Below are 22,688 nucleotides of genomic sequence, written 5' to 3'. Positions count from 1 at the left end.
GGAAAAGTTCTCTGGTCCATTTTCCATTTATTGTTGTAATGCACAGGTCTCCCCCCTTTCCAGGGTTGAGTTGTCCTTCAGCTTACATGAGAAATACATTTCTGGCTCTGAGAAGACAATTGTGGCAAGAATCCAGTGAAACTTCCTGTGAGGGGTTTTGATAGTGGAGCTGCTATCATGCACCAAGAGGAAAAAGGAGAAAAAAAAAGGGAAAAAAAAAAAACCAAGAAAAAAAACAGCTTAGGACTGGAAAAGTCCTAATCAGGTCATCCATGGAGCAGCTGACACTTTGTCTCTAGAACAGTTCCTATGCTATATGTACTCAAATGAAATAATTTGAGTAAATCAGAGTTCATAAATAATCAGGAGAAAATTCTTCTCTTTGATTTTAAATGATGAATATTTTTCCTACAAAAATCCCAAACTGATTAAGAAGCATGAACTACATTCTGAACAGCTTCATGGCAGAACAAAAACCAAACTGAAGCAACTTCTGTCTTTAGATAATGAATGTTCCTTGCACATTTAATTTCAAAAGCAGGATAGTTACCAGAGGAAAATTCCAGAGCTTTTCGATTATAGAGATGCACTCCATATCATGATTAAAAAAAAAAAAAAAAAAAAAAAAAGAAGTGAAGACAAATTATTTTTCTTGGTTAAGTAAATATTTGATATTTTTTATTCTGGAATAAGAGGACATTTTGTCTCTTTACCTTAATCTGTTTTCACTCTGAGCAGATAGACTTTTGTATGATGGTATGCCAAGGGCAGAGGCTAACTACTGCTAGGAACAGATAGCTTCAGAATTTACTTTGACCTCTGTGCCTTGCTTTTGCACATAGTTTTGTTTGTCTAGAAGTTCTCTGCCAGGAAAAATAAGTAATTGGAATGAGATGCCTTTAGATTAGTATTCTGACAGGTGCCTTTGTATACTCATCCTCTTGCTAATGAGAAGATAACGTAAATATTTTATTAAGCCAGTGAAAGGCTGAGAACATTGTCCTTAATGAGACATGAAGTAGAAAAAAACTGACTATAAGTCTTTGAATAATTTGAAATTGAAAAATGTTAAGTGTCACTGCACCAGAAAGGCTTCATAGTAGTTATAGTTTTATCAGCAAACTAAATCTGTATTCCAATATTTTTGTGTTTGAAACTTGCTTTGAATCTTTGCTTTGCTCTCCTTGAGAACTGCTCAATCTTGCTGCCTAGCAATAATTTTTACTGCTTTATTCTAATGAGAAAAATAACTTCAGAGATGTATAAACTTAGCTAAAGTTTGGGGATAATTTCATATACAAATCTTTGGTTTATAGATAATAGCTGTTCTGATTCTTTTTATATATATATGATTGTCTTGGTGCACGTGGCTTTTTTGTATTTGCACATTTGGTTTATAGAATAAAATGCTGAATTGTACTTTAGTGATAGTTTTATTAATAATTTGAAACAAAATGCATGAAATTTCACTTCCACTTATTCATTATTTGAATAAGAATATGTTAATTATACTGTAGAAGGAAATAAGCTTATTAAAATGTTTTTAGTTGTTCCATTCTGAGCAATGGCTTTAAAAATTGTCATAATATGGACTTGATGAATATATGTGGTTTTAATTAGTTTTCAAAGGCTCAATGGCTTATTTTAGAACTTTCAATATTTTAGAACTTTAGAACTTTAAATATTTTTCCCTTATTTAAATTTAAATTATTTAAATATTTACTTAAATGATTTAAACATTCATAAAATTATATATTTATATATCCTTTTTAAATATTTATATTAAACTTCATTAAACATAAAATGCTGTATTTCTATTAAATGCTGTAAGAATTCTCAATGAGATTTCAAAAACTTTGTGTCCCCCCTGTGGTAAAAGAAAAGCTGGGCTTTTTCCCATGGTGTGCTCTACCAAACCAATTTTTTCATGTCCTTTAATATTCTTTTTATATCCAAGTATCTTTCAAGACATTTTTTTTCCACAGAGTGTCTATGGCAAGAAAATATGGCTGAAAGAAATCTTCAGGTTTAGCCTTTTGTCTACAAATAGCAAGATGCTTTCATGCCTGTATCACTTCACATCATTTATGGCTCTGCAGAGGGTACAATAACACAAGCACTTACTGCATGTTTGGGGAGGTGATGACTCAGTAATTATAAACAGAACAATAGGTAATTAGCCAGGTTTTTTTAGTGCTTTCTCTGTCTTTTCATTGCTCTTACAAATTATTAATATTTTTAAGTGAATGATGCTTCCATTTCTCTTTCAGTTTTATGTTCTTATCTTGGAGTTCTGTGCTCACACTTGAAATATTAATGAAGCAGTAATGTCTTTTGGGTTTAAGTAGCATTAATTTTAGGAAACTATTTCTCATGTGAGTAATCAGAATCAGCTGTTGGTTTTGCTGCAAAATGTCAATGCATAAATGTGAAAGAAGAGAATAAAATATTAAGAATATTTGCATGAGGAACTTAAAAAACATAGTTTGCTGTAAGCATACCTTTGCTATGCCTTGTTGTGGCCATAATTTCCCACCTTCTAACATTTTCTTAAATGTTTCTTATTGAAATAGAAGGCCTTAAAGGTATTATTCTAATAATATTTTAACTTACAGCTCATTTAGGGTTTTACTGTTTGGCTATTTTTAGTGCTAAGTTCCTTTCTCACTGCCATGTTTGCCCTTTAGAAGACCTACATTAAATGTATGTAAATTAAACATTTACATTAAATGTATGTTCAGCAAGGCACTGAACACTGAATTATCTTGGGTGCTGGATTCTATAAACTTTTCACTGACTAAAGGAGACTTTCTTGCTTGGGCAATACTTTCTAGAAAAGGAGGAGACTAATGCCTTCAGTCCTCTATAGCACTAAAAAGGTGATGTTTTGGGTCTTATGCTGTAGAGCTGTAGTGCATCATCACCCTTAAAATTACACTAACAGATCCTTGAACCTCTTTTTCACTTTTTTTAAAAAATCTTCTTTGATCCAGAGCCTTTCTGATTATAAATTTACAGCAGCTATACTGAAATCTTTGCCATAGCAGGGGCTTTCTCCAGAATTTCAGAAGAAACTTTGAAACTCCACTGCTACAGAATTGCACTTGAATTATCCCTGATGATTTTCTGTTTGATTTGATCTTTATTAATCTCCCATATGAAGAAATCCACCTGCTGATCAGAAGCCCTCTCCATGCTTTTTCATGGAGTTCCCTCTGTACTTTGAGATTCTTTAAAAGTAGCAGACAGTTGCTGGGAAAGTATTTGCCATGAGTGACAACTGAGAATGCTGCTATTTTTGCTTTTGAGGATACCAGATGGGAATTATGTAAAGTGTGGTTAAGTGAAGCCTTCAAAAGACATGCACATTTGGGTAGCTAATTTTGCAAGTGTTTTTTTGTTATTTCTTTTTTATTTTTTTTTTTTTCAGCATCGCAGGAGCTCTGAGGACAAAAGATGGAGACCACATATGCTTCATCTGCTGCTTGATCATAGTCCTCTAGAGTCTGTGATGATTTTGATATTTGTTGACTTGGTCTTTTGAACCCTTATTAATTATGTTTTTGAAGATAATATCCTGATTTGGCCAGTGTAGACAGAGTTTTGGGGAGTGGTTCCCATATAGACCAGCAGCACTGATCTGGTATTCAGCAGAAAACCTTTGACTGGATCTGCTTTTCCTTATTTCACTCTCTTGAATGTCAGCTTTGCTGTAGCATTATACCATGGTACAAAAATGCATTTTTTCTGGCCTGATGTGGTGAACAAAATGTTCATAAGTCAGAAAATATCTGATGTAATTTACTAAATATTATTATTTGATTATCGTGATTTAATTTTATAGAATGTGTTTCTCTGTTTGCATCATTAGTAATCACTAGGCTCAGTAAGTGCAATTAGAGTCTAAATGGTAATTATTTTTAGCATTTGAATTTTAAAATTAGCCACAGATTTAGATGTTCTTTTGAACATATTGAACAATGCTAAAATTGCATAATTAATAATTTTAAGCATTAAAAAGTTCACAAAAATTAATAGGAAAAATTAACACTTTGTATTTGGAGGAAATTTAAAACTACATAAAGAAACAAAGCTGGTAGTTGATCCTATTTTATTTGAAAATTCTTCATTGTAGATCAGTCTTATTAAATATCCTTTAAATCATGTAGCAGTAGTGGCTGCAGTTCCACAGCATTTCAAGAATTCCAAAGGAAAATACCTGTGTTTATCAGGATTGCTTTGTTAACACTGGTCAGCCTGGCAACTTCCTGTCTTGCTTTATATAATTATGTTGTGGTTTTTATTTTTAGTTTTGGGTTAATAACACTTCGGAGACAACAGATAATACAAGGGAGCATGACTCAAATGTTTGAAGGGTAAAAATCATGTAAAAAATTGTTGGGTCTTTAAACAAACAAAAAAGTATGACTATACAAGCAGTGACCAAAAAAAGTATTCTTTTCCTAATTTTATAGGAATGCACCCAAAATTCTTCTAGAAATCAAAATTTCCAACTATTTAAGTTTTTGTATGAATTTATTATTTTATGTTATGGTAAAAAATATATTTTGTTCTAACCTCTCCAAGCTAATCTGAGATGCTTTCAGTGTTGAAAAGTTATTTATGTGTGTGTTCAAGTATAAATAACCTGAATAATATCCCCTCAATACTATTGAGGGGATAATTGAGAAGATAATACTATTGCCCTTTTTTGTGAGTGTTCAACTGTGACTAGACACAAAAATATTTTTCTTTCTTAGAAGGATGTATATATTAATTTTCTTCCAGAGGATATATTCATGTTCTTGAACTCTTGTTTTTACTTGGTGAAAGCATAGCTATAGTGAATGAGTCCTAGGAGGCTTAGTCCTGATGTTACTCAATTTATTGCTGAAATATCACTTTGTTTAATCATACTGTAGAAAAATTAATTAAAAAATGCTGTTCTTTATATTTGATGAGAGAATTAAAGCTTTTGGTCTTCCTGTAACAAAGAGTATGGACCTTAATCTGCTCAGTGTATAAGCTGCATTCATGTTAATTCCTTGTGTTTTGGATCAGCACATTAATGTACATCAGGACATTACAGTGACCATTTTAAGTGACAATAACCCAGCAATCTCATTTCTTGTTTCAATGTAGTGAACTATAATTTTATTTGGAACTTTAATTTTTATGTTAGTTATAGTTAAGATTTCAGCTCTGCAAGTTGCTTTAATAGCCAAGAGAAATGCATGTTTTATGATTATGCATCCATTATGAGAATAATTTGGTCCTCTAGCATAAATACAGTTAGAAGCTGCTTTATTGGTATGAAACCAACAAAAGAAACACTTTGTTTTATCCAGGTTGTAAATATTTTGCTTCATCTATTTAGAGAGCACAATATTGTTTAGATAGAAAAGTTTCAGGCTTTTTACATTAAAACTGTGGTTCTTTTTGTTTTCGTAAGTAATTATTATTATAATTAGAGCTACCCTTAATAAGATCCTTACACTGATAAACAAAAAAGATGGGCACATCATTTAACAAGTTGACATATTATATATAGGACTATTGAGACATTGATTTCTCCATAGGTTCCCCTATCCCTTACTCTCTGATCAACAATATAAGAACCAGGTATCACCTCTCAGCCTATTTTGTGTTAATTTAGTGAACAGTGGACTTGACTGAAATAATTTTATTACAGATTGTTACCTTGGGTCCTTACAGTCCCCACTGGAAGGGCTTCTTCCCTCCAATCTCAGCTTCACACAGGAGTCCTCCCCATCCCTTCATCCTCAGCTCTCTTTGGGGTCCTGAAACAGCTGCTGAAGTGGCTGCTTTTGCCAATAATGTTTGGTCTTTTACTCAGCCACTAATTTGTTTCCTTCTTGAATGTTGCTGAACTTAATAACGTAAAGATACTGAGGTACCTGAGGTACAAAGTAGTTCTGTAAGCCTAGAGGAAACCAGACTAAAAGAAGATAAATTTATCCAGGAGTTCAGGTTATGCTGATGTTCATTTGAAAAGATAAACTCTCAAATAAGTTGCACACACACGTGGGGTTTATATTGCAGTTGTCATTTTACCCAGGTGACCTAGTGTTCTAGTCTGTGCCTATTTTCTAGACTTCAATGGCAAATTTCTCTTCATATTGCTAGATATTTGTATCATGTCTTCATTTCTTAATCATGTCATATTAACTTCTTAAAATTATAAGTCTTGTCTGAATATGCTACACATTTTTTACGTTGCTTTGTGTGGTTATGATGATCTAAGGACATAGGCAGAAGATTTACACTCAGGTGATTTGGACTCATTGGACTAAAGAAGGAATATATCTGGAGAAATGAGATTAATTGTGAGGCACACAAATACTGTGCTGTGGAGAGATGTGACTGTGGGTAATCTACAGTGTATTGAACAAAAATGTGTTGAAGAAAAGTCCTGCAGGTGAGAGAATGAGGTGGGAAAGTTTCATCTATTCCAGTCCATAAAACTTTATCAGCAAGCAATTTCCTCAAACAAGTCTTTATTAATGAAAAACAAGTCAAGCTTTTTTTGGAAAAAACTTTCCAGCTCTTGATTGTCTTGAAAACTTTGGATTAACATAAGCAAGAGTAGAACCAGAAAAAAGCAGGGATGGGGTAGCCACTTCCACAGACGGAGGGTGGGTGGATGTGTGGGAGGGCACACGTTGGAGTCCCTTCAAATCTACATCAAAAATACAGCAGTGTTTTTACAGGCAGTGATTTCTTATTATAAAATTTGTCAGCTCAGTTTCCAAGAGTCTTGTAAACCTTCCTCTTAAAGTCTGTCTAGATTGAGGTAGAAACAAGATGAGTAAGCTCCTCAAAGTCTTGAGAAACTGGGTTTTAAATCCCTGATCAGATGCATTTCCATTTTGATGGGAGACAAAGAGCCCTGAGGCTGCCCTCAGGCAGCAGAAAAAGATGCAGATAACCCAGTCCTTTAGTCTGTGCTTGTAGCTTGTAGACACAAGCCTGTGTTGGTCCAAAAATCTGAGTAAATAGAGATGAATTTTTTTTCGTTTTTTTTCTTACAGCTTTGATATTGCAGCTGTTGAAACCATTAAAATCCTAGAATTAATTTTTAACTTAATTTGGTGACCCTTCTGCATAAGTCCTTGAGTTGCTGGTGACAAGCTCAGTAAAGACTTGAGTGTCACATCCCAAGGTTCCATTTTTCACTTCTTTTCTTCTTCCATTAGTATTTTCTGTATGGTTAATTTGTTCTCTGAGAGGGATAAAATAGAACTAATGGAAATTCAAATGAATTTTGCTGCTGGCAGCCTGTTTGGTAGCATCAATAATGAAATATAATGGCTAATGGACAGTGAATAAGATTAAGTGTTTTCCTTAATAACTTCAGCAATTAATAAAAATATCCAGAATATCAATAAGCCAGGATATGTGTACTTTCAAATTTTAAAGATATAATCTTGTTTGGTTTAAAAGCAGGTTACCTATATATATACTTTAGTCATTAAGAGGAAACTGTATAACTTTTAAAAAATTTAAACCTGAAAAATCCAGCAATGACTTTTATTAGGAAATTTAGAACCATTGTTGTAAAGACAAGACATAATTTGTGTTAGCACTTGTGTAAATGCCAAGGATACATGTAAAACACCTGACCAACCTGCTCAGTGGGATAGATTATTTTTCACAGGGAAGTTGAACAATATTTTACAAGGTTATTTGCTTCCACCTACTGACCATTCTTGATATTACAGACAAAAAACCAATAATTTCAATCTTATCTTTCCTCCTCCTGAGGCAGGCTATGGGAGTAGTGTGTGTACATATGAATGAATATGAACTTTACATATGAGCAATATGAATTTTCATATGAAAAAATATGTTAGACCTGCAAATAATCGTTCTTAGTTTCTTCTGTACAGTTTGCATATTTATTGGGTATTTTTATTTCTTGGTTGGTTTGTTTTCTTTCTGATATTCCAAGTTATGATGATGGCAAATAAATAAATAGGTTTTGGATAGGAGGGAGATAATAAACTGTGATACAATTCAATATACATATTAAAGTACCCAGCCATGCAGAGGTGTTAGTTATGTTAGCATGACTACTGGCTACTTTAGGATATTCATGTTACTATTTCTATTTGCAGTTCAAGTATAGAATTACAGCAGGGATGTAAAATAAAGTGTATGGAGGTTGCTGCTGCATCCTAAAGCTGTATAGAATTACAGTATAGAATTCTGCTGCATCCTAAAGCCAAAATGTAATGCAGTGAGATGCTGCCACCAATTATTTTATTTTCTAGAGGTTTTCTTTTACTTCTGTTCAGTTACATCTATATAGTATTAATATCAGATGAAGATAGGAGGTATGTTTCTCAAGAGTATAGTATATTAAACTGTAAAATCCCTGAAACTTACAAGTGCTCAAACAGCAAAATAGGGATGAGGAAAGGGAGCCTTCTCAGGAACAAAATGGGTGTTGTACTGATGTATTCTGAACTAGGTGCTTGCAGTAAGTTACCTAAATCCTGAGCTGTCTCCAAACTAGCACAGAAAAATTATACCTCGAGGTCTCCCTCTTCTCCCTGGTAAGCTGTAGCACTCAGAACAATACATTTCATACCACTTGGTCACTAAGGTGAGGAAATTTCAGTAGGAACATTGCTTGATTATTCTTGCACGTTGCAGTGAGATTCAGGTACAAATATATTTAAGGTGTCCATAATTATCAGCACTCCTGACAACAGGCAAAAATTTGAGCAGTTGTTTCCCCTTTTTCAAGCTCATGAGTCTAGTTTAAAAGAAAAAGAAAGAGTGATCAAACAATTATATTTTCCTCCAGCTGCAAGTAGAAAAAGCAAAGCAATAGTTTAAAGCAGAGATGGTATTTTTGTGTTATGAGCTGGCTACACTCTATTGAAATAGGTTTGCTTATGGTATCTCAATCCTGTCTTCAAGTTTATGCCTGTAATAAAGTTTCATAAACCTTACAGCCATAATGCTAAAATTTTTATATGTGAATATAATACATACAGGAAAATAACAATTCTGTAGCTTGTAATAGGTTGAGTAAGACACTTTTCAGGCTTTGGTGCCCTCTCTGAGTTCCTCCCTCAGGCCCAGTCAATATTCCTGGTGACAGACTTCTCTCTTTGTTGTTCCAGGATACTAAAGCAGAGTGCAATTCCTGTGTAGAAACTGAGGACAGAAAAGTAAGTGGCTTGTTTCAATGTACTTTGTAAGACTGCTCTAGTAAGTGAAGTTTTTTGTTTGGTTGATTTCATTCTTTTTTTTTTTTTTTTTTTTTAATTAAACAATATGAAGTTATTTTATGGTGGCTTATGTGTATGTGTTTCATACATTTCTCTAGCAGTAATTTTTCCTGTGTGTTTTAGCTTTAGTAGGCACAAAATACTCTTGAATGTATTTCTCTTAGACATTTGATAACAGCTTGTTCAGAAGGGAATTATAATCTCTAATTTAAGATATGAACAATTTAAAAGGTGATTGCACATCCTGTTCTTAATTTCTATTAACAAAATACCATATCAAGTCTTTCATACCAAGTCAAATATTTGTAAAACAAAGATAAGGAGTCCTTCTTCTTGTTTTATAAGCCATATCTTTGATACAGTTTTGTGGGGTTTTTTCTATCTAATGTTTAAATGCTACCATCTTGTATTTTTCCCAGTTTTATATTCTGTGAGTATAAACCCCCCATGTGTTCAGTGGTTTATATCTTGTTTGTATTTTTAAATTTTTGTTAAACATTACATTGTGGCATTAATGTCTGAACATACTTGAAAAAGGTTACGTTTTCAGAAGGAATTCTTGAAGTACTATGAATTTCCACTCTAAAATGAACCACATAGAAAGCTGCTTTTTGGCACTGATAGTACCACATTTTCCATCTATATTTTGAAACAACCTAATGCTTAATTAAGCATTGCTTTAACTGTGTTATAATGTCTGGTACCAATGTGCTATTACTCAACTTGCTAAAAGTTGGGGGGTTTACTGGGGTTTTTAGGTGGTCTTTTTTGTTTTAAATTCTTTTGGCTACTGCATCCTCCTGTGAACATTCAGCAACTCCTCATTTTTAAAGAAGTTCTTGGGTTCTTTTTGCTCAAAAAATGAGGTTTTATTAAGCAGCATTATTTCAAGAGCACTTTAGTTGCTCCTGATAGCTCAAATTTTATGAAACAATGTCATAAAGTCTGATATAAAATATTGTTGAAGTAAGTTCAGGAAAGCACCATTCCTTGGCTTTGGTGAGGTTTATGAATACAGGTTCTTCAGAATTTCAGTGGTTTTCATTTTCAAGAATGAAATGAGGGAATTATTTTGAGCTGTAGAGGATACTAAGAATTCAGTTCAGATACTAAACTTTGAATGTATCTATAAAAGAAAATATTCTGTTTCTTAGATACCAAACACCTGCTAACTGCTCTCTCATTGCTGAAGTCTTCTTTAATAAGGCAGGTTGTAGTTCTTGCATTAAGTCAACACCGAATGTTTTATTTTGATGTGAATCAGCACAATAGAACGAGCTTATTGGAGGATAATAACCAAGAAATCAAGTGGAGCATAATTTTTGAAATTTGGGAACCATATCAGCTTTATCACAGGGCTCAAGAATACTGCAATGATATGCTTGAAAGGGCTGTATGTTAGCAAAGGACTACAAAATTTGTGTCAATAAGATTTCTTCTTGTTCTTGAATTTCTTTATTCTTTTTATTGCTTGAATAATGAGAAACGCTGTCAAGAGCTTGATAAGCTTTTGAGTGCAGTCTTATTAATCCATGTGTTCTATTCCCTTTTCATTTAGCAGAGATACCAGCTGGTTGCCAGCAAACTGTTTTATATTTCAATATTTTCTCTGTTTTGCTATTGTTTTAAGATAGGATGATTTCTACTTCAATATTAATTACAGGCACTTTATTCTAGTCCCTGAACTTACCCTCTTCATTTTGCTAATTTGTTGAAGTATTTTGAAAAAGAAATGGAATAAATACCTATCCTTGTTGCATGATATATTTTATCTTTTCCCTGTGTTTGATCCCAAGCCTGATGCTTCCAGTGAACTTAAGAGGCATATTTACTTTACAGTCCAAGGATAGATTTTTACCTGTGATCATGAAATAAAGATATGTCACTCTTGGTTAGTAATAATTCGTGGTTTCATGTTTATTGAGAGCATAAATTTGGAATCTAATGTAATTCATAGAACCTGGATCTGTGTAAATAAATATTTTTATTCCATCTCTACTGAAATCAAGACAAACTGCTGCAATTAGGACAAGCATCATTAGTGTCTAATAATGTGCACTTCCATAATGTAATGTGCTAGTAATGAACTATATAATTAGTCATTAATGGAAAATTTTCCCAGTTAACAAAATATAAAACTGCAAGGTGTCTTTTCTTGCAACCTGTTTTCCTGAAGTTTCTTACTCTCAAACTTCTGAAGCAGATATCAATGAAACCATGGTTGAAGGATTGCCTGAGGACAAACTCCAATTTAATAACTGTAATTATTATTTTGAAATTTAAAAATAGCTTTTAATTAACCTGACCACTTTACTACTGTTATCTGTCTCTCCTTAAACTGGTGCTTCAACTGACCTTTTCCTGGGAGATTCTACTTATGTTTTCTGTAAGGATAAAAGCCTTCAGGTCTGAGAATAAGAGGGGACAGGTAGTCAGCTCTCTGTTGTAACCAGCCTCTGTTATTATGCATTACTCAAGTGTGTTTACCACTGCCAGCAGCAACTCATTTCCTACCTAAGTGGTGTTTTTTTCTCTATTTGTCACACCCAGGTCTTTTTGGCTTTGATCTCAAACTTTCCTTCTGAAGATGGCAGTATTTGATGTTTAGAGTCATGTGATCCTGGAAATAGCTCAGCTTTGTTTTTCAAATATATATTGAAATATATATATATAGGGAAGATATATAGGAATATATATATTTAGGGAATATATATATTCCCTAAATTTTCATAGGAAGAAACCTGTTAAAACTTAGCAAGAGTGATTTTGGTAAAAATACCTTGATTTCTGAAGCTACTCATGTGATGATTTGGAACTTGAGTCGTGGTTTTGATGCCTCTTCAGTTGTTCAGAGTGAGATTTTACTCTTCCAAGGTGCTGACAGTTTTTTGGGGTTTCTTTCTACTAATTTTTGCTAATAGAACTGGACTGGGGGCAAACTAAATGGTTGTGGTTGAAGGAACCTAATAGGGATATTGGCCATTTTGCCAAATAGGAATACAATGTAAATTCCTTTACAATCTGCCCTTTCAAGTTTTTTTTTTTAATATATTTTTTTTTCCCTGTGGTTTTCCTGTAGTCATCTTCACCACCTCACTTCTTTTCTCCTACTTATATAGGACTTGCATAGAACAGCACCTTTGAAAATAAAAAAAAAATAGAATAAATTGGAAATAAGGTTTCTCCCTGTCCTCTGCCATTGATGAACAGAGCAAAAAGGGGGGAGATACTTCCTCTTCAGTTTATGTTCTTCATATCATCAAATTAATCCATGGTAACACAGTGAAACCAAAACTCTGCTATGAAGTTTTCTTCCCCTAACTCCCCCGACCTCACTTTTTTTTTTTGTTATATTTCTTTGATTTCTTTTTAACTCTTATGTAGAATTTTCATTATCTATTAAAGTTTGCAATTTCAAAATGTGGCAAAAAAAAGTTTATAGAATGTCAATCATTAAATGATTTAACTATTAAAGAACCATTTTGCTTCATGTTCTTAGTCACCACCTGTTTTAGTAATCTGAAATTTTTAGGGAGGGCCTGGGAAAATACCAGTCTCACAGGATGTTGGTAGTCTTGGATGTAATAGTTCAAAATTTCAAAATTTTTAAGTTAAGGTCAGTTTTGGGAGAAGGCAAGGGGGTAGGGAAAAAAGTGGTTTTGCATGCTCAAACACTTAGCCTTGATGTTAAAGTGCTGGGTATTCAAATTAAACCTTTGTTATAAGCTGGCCTTATTGCCTTCATTTATTGTAGCTCAGAATGTGCCTTCTTTATTGGGGAAAAAAAAAGCATAATCAGTTCATTAAGCCAGGTGTAATCTAACTATGATGACAATAAATGGAGTAGGTCAGTGCTTGCCAGGATGTGGAGCAGAAATACACAGCAGAATAACTCCTAAGAGAACTTTCTATAATGAGGCCACTGTGGGAAGCCACTTAGTGTTCTGCACTTGGAGAGAATCAGGGAATTTATTCAGCCAATAAGGGTATTTATTCTTGCATAAAGCTCCCAGATGGTAACATTTAGAAAATATATACTTCTGTTATGTATCAGCTTAGCTGATATGCTCTTTATTAGATTAGTAATCCTCCAGGTGTTGTTTCATTAAACTGAGGTACAGAGATATTTTCCATTCATTTTCTATTCCTCAATTCTAGGCAATGGGTTCGAATTTTCTTTCTTTAGAATTGCAGGAGAGCATTTCATGTATTAAGTGGTAAAAGGGTTGCATATGATCTGATTAAACTTATCAGAACAGCATTAATAGAACACTTGCTGAGTTGTCTTTTTCAGTTCTTTAACAGGTACAATAAACACACAAGCTGTAATTTATAAATACATACAAAGTATGTGCTTAATTCAAAGTTTTAGAAGATGAGAAACCTCCTTAAAGAGCAGGTACAGGGGTTGATGACCCTTAAGATAAATAAAGGATTTTTTTCCTTGTCTCTGTGTATCTCGAGGTAATAAATCTGGGATGTATTGTCTGAACTGCACTGAAAATGTTTATTTGTTTTCCAGAAACCTCAATTCTTGGTAGTACATGGGAAGTATGAAAAAAAGCCAGTACTGACTTGATAGATGTTTTAAGTATCTGTTCCATTTTATGAAGTATCCATAAAGAGGCTTATTGATGAGTTGGAATTTGTCCAGGAAAAATTTTAGGAATGGAAGGTTTTATAATAATTTTTTTCTAAGTCCTTGGATTTAGACTAGGACTTGGACTATGGAAATATTTAGGAATATTAGGTAGTAAGCATAAATTATTTTTTTTGCTCCATGTCATCAACATGGTAAGGGTTGATAGAAGAGGTGGTGTGTTGATTCCTTATACATATGGACTATAGCAATAGCTGAACCTTCTGGATTGTCTGTCTTGGGATTTTAAACCATGAATGTTGAGCTCTAGAGTACAGAGCTCTGTGATTCTTCCTCCACTGTTGGGAACCAAGTGTTGTCAGAGGATTTGCCTTGCTGTGGGTATTTTTTTTTAGAGGAACTGAGACCCTCTGAAAACACTGATTCCAAACAAAGTATGGGTTATGCTCAGCAGGAGGACCACAGCAAAGGAGCACAGAAAACTCTGAAACCAAAGGGCCTGATAATATCTTGTAGTGTGTGGACCCAGGCCCCCAGCTAAATCCACCCACAGCTCCTTGCTCACTTCCACCTGCCCAGTATGGTTGGAGAGAAAATAGGAAACACAAAAGCAAGTAAACTCCTGGGTTAAGAGAAAGTTAGTTTATCAGGTGAGGAGAATAATAGTTAAAAAATCAACCACTAAATGAAAATGAGAGGTGATGCAGGGACTTGCCACCTCTCACAAGCATCCTGATACCCAGAAATGTGAAGTGGCCATCCTGAAATATACACATGTGCTTGCCTGCTTGCCATCTATACCCTCTGCCTTCTTCCCCTGCCCTAGTTTTATTGCTGGCTTTATTACCTGCTGTACAATATTCCAGTTTGGATCAGTTGTGCCCTCTCCCCACCTCTTGCCTGCCACTAACCTGCTCCCTGGGGAGGGGGATGTAGAAGTGGATGCACAACAAAGGAAAAGTTCTTGATGCTGTGTAAGGTGCAGTTTAGGAAAATCAAAATTCAGCTCTGTTGTCAACACTGGCTTAGGAAAAATCTATTAGAAAGGCTCAGGTTGCTTAAATTGTTTACAGAACTGCATGGCAGCAGCAGTACAGCATCCCCCTGCCCAGAAAGCTGTGCTTTCAGCTACTAAGCCAGCATTTTTTTGTTCATACATGTAGTATACATTTGTGTGTATATATATATATAGTACATATAATAATATAGATTTGAAAGGAGTCCACAGCTCTTGAATTATCTCCCTTCACTGCCAATGCTTCAGCACTTTTGTGGGAAGCAGAGGATGAATAAGGGATAGGAAAAGCCTTCTGTAAATTGTATATGAGTTTAGATTTCTATCATTTAGGCCTAAACTGCTCAGATGGCTTTCCAGGGGTACACTCATGGCAAGATTATCAGTGGCAGATTGTTTTCAGCATATCTGGAGGAGACAGGCTGAATCAGAGCATTGTTTGGTTTGCCAAATTAATATCTGGGATGTAATCCAACCTGATTAACAGGATGGCTACGGCTGGATCTTGAAAGGGTAAGCAGACATTTGGAAGGCCTTTTTTATACCTGCTGGCTCTATTACTTTCCCAGTAGCTTGAACACATGCAAGAATATGCTCCTATCCAGTAATCCAATTCATTTCTCATTGATTCCACTTTGTCTTTTAATGTTGTAGTGAGTCTCTTGCCAGGTAAAGCTTTTCTCTGTAGCACTATATGGCTTTTTGCAGCTGCCTGCATGGCTGGTACTGGGAAGTTTGATCTGGACTTGCTCATTCAGTTATTTCAGAACCACCCCTTCAACAGTGATGTTGAATGTCCTTTCCTCTAGTGAAGCTTATTATCACCAGAGCACTTATGCTTAAATAAATATTGGTATTTGGACAGTTGAATATTTGTGCCTGTTTCTGTTGTCTTTGAAATACTGTGATTCTTATGTAAGCAGTAAAATGGATTAATGGATTTATTTTTTACAAATGGTTAGTGGATTTTAATTTTTATGTTTTAATTTTTTAATCAGGTATGTTCTATTCTCTGTTCACTTGATGTGTGATATAGAGACTTTGTTTTTTATATAAACTCTGCTTTCCAAATGTGCTTTATGTGATAAGCAGGCTTGCACAGTTCAGCTGAAAATTCCTTCTTGCTGATTACAGTTGGAAAACCAGGGATTCTGCCATTTAAAAGCAATGCCATTAAAAAAAATAAAATTCTGACTTCTGCTAGTTTCACTTTCAAGACTTGATAAAAGTTGAAGATGAAGGAACAGAGCTGGTTTTGTTTTTTTTACATGTGTAGTGTCTGAAATCCAATACATCTATTTCAACAAATTTGTTTGGTATATTTGTTTCATACAGCCTTGCTTCTCTGTCATCTTTTCCTGAACAGAAAGTCAGTGAATGTCATAAGAAAAAAAAAAAAATGCAGTGGGAAGTAAAATCTTACTGAATTAACTTGTAGCAGTTACATTAACTCTTTAGGTAGTTTATTTTCCTGGCAAACATTCTCTGTGCCTTAGTTCATCAGTTACAACACTGGTTTTCCTACCTCCTGAAATTTTGTGCCTTTGCAACCAAAATCTTTTTTGCTTTTATGATATTGCTGGTGTCTATTTGCCCAATTTCCCTCATGAATGCATCTATTGCTTTATTTCTGCTAACTAGACCTTCATTTCTAGATAAATTCTAAAAATTTTCTCTGTATATTTGATGACTACAATTGGGCATAGTTTTCAGGTTGGGTTTTTTCTTTTTTTATAGATTTAAATATTCACCTTAGCTGCTTATGTTTTGGTAGAATGTGATGACACAGCTTCTGTAACCAGGAGATGGCAGTGTAGGCTAAAAAAGAAATGCAGTCAGTAAAACCTTTCTGCTTTATCAATGTTTTTCTTATTATTACTCCTCCCCCCAGCAACTTATAATAACTTCTAAAGAATTTTAAGGCTTGCTCATCCTCGACAGAAAAAAATAGTTAACATTCTCTACTATTGGGCTTGGCTGTGTGCTGATCTTGATGGGTTTTAGATCTGAAACAACTCCAAAATAATTTCTACTCCAGATTTTTTTCTACTGACTGTCTACTGTTTAATTGGTGAACCCTTAATTAAATCTATTTATGTGGGCATCTTGCATAGCAAATACATTAACTTTTTTAATGGTTTCTCTCAACCTGCTCTTTCTACTTTTCTGCTGTTTGTTGAGGATAGAACTAAGGTAAATATTCCAATGGCAAAATCACTGTACTAAACTGAAATTCTTAAACCTGTAGTTTGATGTTTGTAGGTTGCATTAAACCCATCACAGCTGCTCTTCCTCTCTGCTTTGCACCAGAACCAAGCAATAGAGAGATGAAATCACCCTGAAGCATTTGAAAATACTGTTTACTTTTCAGACTGGCACCTGGAAACTTCCCTAAACACTATTTTATTACACACCAGCCTAAAATGAGAGCACTTTTAGTGTCCAAGGAACTTGCATGTGACAGACACTTCAGTGCTTTATTTTCAGTCTTTCAACTCCCTCCTCCTTTTTCCCACAAACTCTTGATATCATTTAAGTATTATTTGCATGAGATGACTTTGTTAGAGGGAAGAGGATCAGAGCAGGAATTATATATCTTGAGAATTGCTTTTTATTTGTGTATTTCTCTTCAGAATGAGCAAAGAGAACATGTGCTATTACTTAATCACCATTTCCAGGTCTGGTGTTTAGCTTGTATACATCCAGCTGTTTATAAAAGGAAATTGTAGCTGATAGATACATTAATGATATGATTCCATACACACCTGAAGAGTAAATTCTTCCAAAAATTGAAAGTTCTACATTTACTTGGTTAGGTTAATGCCTTGTTAATAGGAGTCTGTGTGTAACCTACCCAGACTGGTTATAATGATTGCCTGTCCAGCTATCTGCTTAGCACACATTGATCTGTGGCCCTACCCTATGAAATCTATACATTTGTGCAAAAAAGCATAGAATTTGCAACTTCTGTCATTGTTTGCCTTGGTTGTGGGCTTTTTGGGGGTTTGTTTGTTTGGGTTGTTTTAGTTGGGATGTGTTTTTAATACTGGGTTTTCCTCCTCTGTTTTCTCAGTACACATTGTGACATCTTTGGCAATGGTCTTGTTTATTCACAGCTTCTGCCTGTTGCTTTTATCACATCAGGCTGATTTTTGTCTTGTTCTTCATGATAAGAACCTGTGAAAAAGCAGAGTGAATGTAGTATTATGTGTTATCCCTTTTTCAAGAGTGCTCTTTGAAGACATAAAATGCACAGTCATAGTATTTTCGACTTAATAAATTGATTAGGGTTTAATGAAGTTGGAATCAACTGCCAATATAATTTCAATATGGACTTAATTTTAAGAGATTTTTATGTATAGATGTTACTTCAAATGTCTCAGAAGTGAGTCTGTACAGGAGTGGCAGTGTGCATTGTGGATTACAATTTATAACTTCAAAATAAGTTATTCTTAACTGCTTTTCTATTAGTATAGCAATAGAAAACTAAATACTAAAACATTTTATCACAATGAATGAAAGTAATCCAGTGGTACTAAATACCTATTAAATAAACAAGCAGGCAGAGATTCAGTGTTCTATCAGGGAGGACTTTATCTTGCAGAAAAAGACATGAAACTTCTGCACAAGGTTATTATGATACTTATTATGTGCAGTTTTCTTATCTCTATGTCAATGATGTTAATGTATATGTGTAATAACATACATATTTAAACTGAAAAAGATTTTAGCCCTCTAGGTGCTAGAAATCAACACCAAGACTGAGGTAAGACTTCTCAATTTTTTTCCCCTGTTAATAAAACATAAAACCTGGGGAATGCTCTTTCCTAATGATTCCCTGTATCAACTACAAAGTCTAAAAATGCATTGAGTTCTTTGCTGATTATAATGCTGCACTAAATCAAAACTGACTGCCTGAAAAAGCTTTCATAAAGCCAGCTCAGTCTTTTTAAATGATGGTCTGGTAAATGAGAGATCCTTTATTCTTTTCCCCCCTTGTTTTTCTGGGGGGTAATGAAAAATGTTGTGTAAATGTCAAAAACATCATTAGGAAGAAATCCTAGGGGTTGGTTAATGAAACCTTTCTGCCTGGTGGCAAGCAGCAGGCCCTCAGCACTGCAACAATTGGCACCAAGATGCTTTGAGCAGCAATATCTCAAGAAGTGTGTTCCACATTCCATCACTGCTTCCTCATTTACCAAGTCTCCTAGGCACTTGGCATAACCTGAAACAAAAAAAAAAAGCTTCTATAGCATCTTCCCCACCACTGCTGCTGTATTTTTAGGTGTCTGTGCCATGTTGATTCACCTTCTACTATCAATACATTAAAAAAAAAAAAAAAGTTTGCGTGAGTTCTGAGTACTATTTGTTCCCTACCACAGTTTAATTATTAATTGGTTGTAACAACTGGTGTGTTACACAGGAATTAAAACTTGATGTCCTGGCTGTTCCATGTTTTCTGTCAGCCTCTTTTCAATCAGCTTTTCTTCTTTGTTTTCTTCTAAGTGATTCAGAAAAACTGGTGTGCTGACTCAGTTGCTCATTGTTTTGCCAGCTTCTCATTTGCAGGGTTCCTACAGTACTTCTAACTTTGCAGGGTTTCTTTTTTAATAGCTTATTATATGGATGTGCCATTTATTTTTGTTTTGGTATGTTAATATCAACTATGCATGGGGTTTTAGGATGGCAGGGTTACATGAACCCATAAGCAATATTTAAACTGCTTGGTAGACTATTTGGAGCTCAGCAATGGTTGTCTTTTATCTGGATGGAAGGGTGGTATTGTTGGAATGGCAAAAAGCCAGATTGGCTGGAGAACAAATTATGATAAATGGCAATTCAAAGAACACAATTTTAAATAAGTCAATTTGGTAATTACAAGTTGGTGTAGCACTGGTTTTTCACAGCAGGGAGGACAGCGGGGAAGCCAAAGAGTGCTAATTTTATTTTAATTAAGCTTTTCTGTTAATCAGGATCAGAGGACTCTACCACTGTGTGGGGAAGAAGGAGCAGTGTGATGTTATAGACTTGCTCTACACTTGACTCTGTTAAGTGCCATACATTTGACTGTGGTTACACTAGAAGTGTTTTCAAGTATTAGTGAAGGAGCTATTCAAATTTAGAGAGAGCATAGATCTCTTTGGCTGCAGCCCACTTGATCTCTCTTCAGACCTTTCTTTAGTTTCAATGAGCTTGTAGGGCTACTACTCATCCCCAAATGAGAAAAAAATCAGTAGATAGCACAATAATCCTGTTTAGAGGATGGTTTAATAAAACTCTGTGCTTTAACTAAAAATACTGTTTATTAACTAAAAATATGGTTTGCATCGTGACTTAGAGCCTTGTGGGAAAAGAGGACCATGATTTGACATGAAAATCTTCAACTCTCCTGTAGCAGATAGGTCCTTTTAACTCTTGGATGTGATGACTAATTAGGCAGAACTGATTGGTTTGTATTAATAAAGATTTTTTTCTATCTATAGACTACCTTAAAAAAGAAATGCAGTGTTATACAGAAAATGTCTTGTTCAGGTAACTGTGATTCAGCTGTCACACAGAAATATGCATAAATTTAAGCAGAAACATTCAAAAAGAGCAGTGTCCCCAGTGCTGGGGACACCACCACTGTCCCACTCAAGTAAACCTATTTTTTTTCTCTGCATCTACAAGCTAAATTACTGCCCCTGATTTTAGTCTGGGTTTTCAGTGTGCCTGTGGTGTGCTGATCCATGTCCTGACAGGCTCACTTAAAGTGATCAAGATGACTGGTAAGGGCTATGTTTGGTTTTTATAGAACTCCTAAAGAATTCTGTTCCAGGAACTAGCTGTAGGCTTACTGTTCTCTTCTAAGAGTTTCTTAACAGCCTCACCAAATAGTTCAGGTGATAAGAATAGCAACCCTATTATCTGATAATTACCTACTGCACTCTGATTATTCATTTGCATGTTCTGATTCCAGCTTTGCATTATATAATCTTAGTCTTTTGATAATATCCCAGTTATTAAAAGACTTGGCTTTATTAATTGCATTTTCCAAAAGCTATGTGAGGCAAATTCTGCATCCAAGTGGTAAAGATTGGTCAAAATAAGGCAAGGAACAGGCTACATGTGCCAAGCTGAGCCTGCAACTCCAGCACTAAGTCATTTTGAACTGGAGCTGACTTGTGTCCAGGTTTTGGCTGGAGTAAAGTTTATTTTTATTCCTGGTAGCTGGGATAATGCTGTGCTTTGGATTTAGGATGAGAAACTGATGTTTTAGCTGTTCCTAAACAGCATTCGTGCTAAGTCAAAGACTTTTCAGCTCCTAGTACTGCAGTTCAGGCTGAGAGCCCCCAAGGAGGGTACACAGCAGGGCCAAGCAAGTGGAAAGGGAATTCCATCCCATATGACTCCCTGCCCAGTATAGAAACTGGGGGCAGCTGGCCAGAGGGCACCATGGCTTGGGGATGGGCTGGAAACCAGTCAGCAGGTGGTGAGCAGTTGTCTTGTGTGTCACTTGGTTTGTATATTTTATTTGTATATTTTATTTTGGCAGATTCTGTAACTGTTACTTGAAAAAAAATTGGTTAAGGCAGCAGTAGGGCTTCTTGGTGAAGTTACTCTAAAGCAATGCTCTTTCAAACCATGAAATCAAAGATTTATTTGGGATATAGCTTTGTTAACAATTAATTGATTAATCATTTACAACGTGAGCCTGGTCCAGAGGTTTCTAGGCTGCCTTCTAGATTGTCCACTTGGACTTTATTCCTAGAATTCTAAAGATCTTTCTCTCCTACATTGTCTCAGGAACTCAGGAGGATGCTTTGTTTCCATGGGCATTGTAAGGTAGCTATGTTCTAAGTTCACATTTTCATGAATTCCCATCTTGTTAGGATACTTTGTTCCCAGGTCTTAGTTTGTGTTGAAGAGCATAATTCCATCAGATAATTCTGCCCAGATAATTCATTTTTGTGATTTAGGGTGTTCTTAATTGCTTTGCAGAAGGGAGACTGAGCATATTTTAACCAAACAACTGAACGATTTGCTGTGACAATTGTGCCACTGTGCATCCACTTAATTTCCAATTAATCAAACATTCAATAAATCATTAGTATAATTACACCTTCTCAAATACGCCTTCCCCAGCACATTAGCTGTGCTCAGACTTTTTTACCAGCTGTGTGAAGGGATTAATTTCTCTGACCCAGTTGGTTGCACGTCCTTGCTTCTTAAGAGCCTTGAGAAATGATAGGAAAGAAATTTTAATTATTTATTATGCCACAAGTTCCTTTGATTCTCTGGTAATTCTTCTCACTTGGATGCTCCTGTAGTACCTGTAGACAAACATCAGTGGAACAGTGACTGGTTCCTTTCTGAAGATTTTAAAATAGTTTTTCTTCCCATACTGTGCCACTTTTCTTAATTACTCTATCTAAAACAGTGTAGCCTGTGTCATGAAAATGTAATAAAAATATCCTAAAAGTGCTTTACTGAAAGCCAGCAAATTGTTTCAACAAAAGGAACATTTTAGGACCCTCTGTTTAAAATATTGCACAAGTGGAAATCCACTGCCATGGCTTCAAAATATTATTATTTAGCATCTGAATAAGAAATCGGTGGCAACCCCTCCATTTATAGAAGAAGTTAACCTGGGGTAGGTAGGTGTGTGTTGTTTCCTGCTCCCTCCAGAGAGATGAGAAATGGGAAATCTGGTGAATTGCTTCCAGACCTCCAGCATGGTCCAAGTGGGATTACTCATTATTTGCATCTACTGATTCCCAGTCTCCTGCTGGAAGCTTTAAATTGTATTTAATGTGGCTGGTTTTATCCT

The 22,688-nt window shown here is 35.0% G+C and overlaps 1 protein-coding gene across 5 annotated transcripts in view; it reads left to right on the top strand.

Annotated features, from left to right (window-relative positions):
* The window catches only part of RBFOX1 (RNA binding fox-1 homolog 1), a 597,988-nt gene that overhangs the window by 181,284 nt on the left and 394,016 nt on the right, over positions 1 to 22,688 (top strand). For all 5 annotated transcript variants that reach the window (XM_071760528.1, XM_071760499.1, XM_071760502.1 and 2 more), the window contains one exon: positions 9,156 to 9,203. In XM_071760528.1, coding sequence (XP_071616629.1) covers positions 9,156 to 9,203 — 48 coding nt within the window. Of the gene's footprint in view, positions 1 to 9,155; positions 9,204 to 22,688 lie in introns of those variants that run through there.

The sequence above is a fragment of the Heliangelus exortis genome, chromosome 17 (genome assembly GCF_036169615.1).
Source record: "Heliangelus exortis chromosome 17, bHelExo1.hap1, whole genome shotgun sequence".
Lineage (NCBI taxonomy): Eukaryota > Metazoa > Chordata > Aves > Apodiformes > Trochilidae > Heliangelus > Heliangelus exortis.
This window is presented reverse-complemented; position numbering and strand designations above follow the sequence as displayed.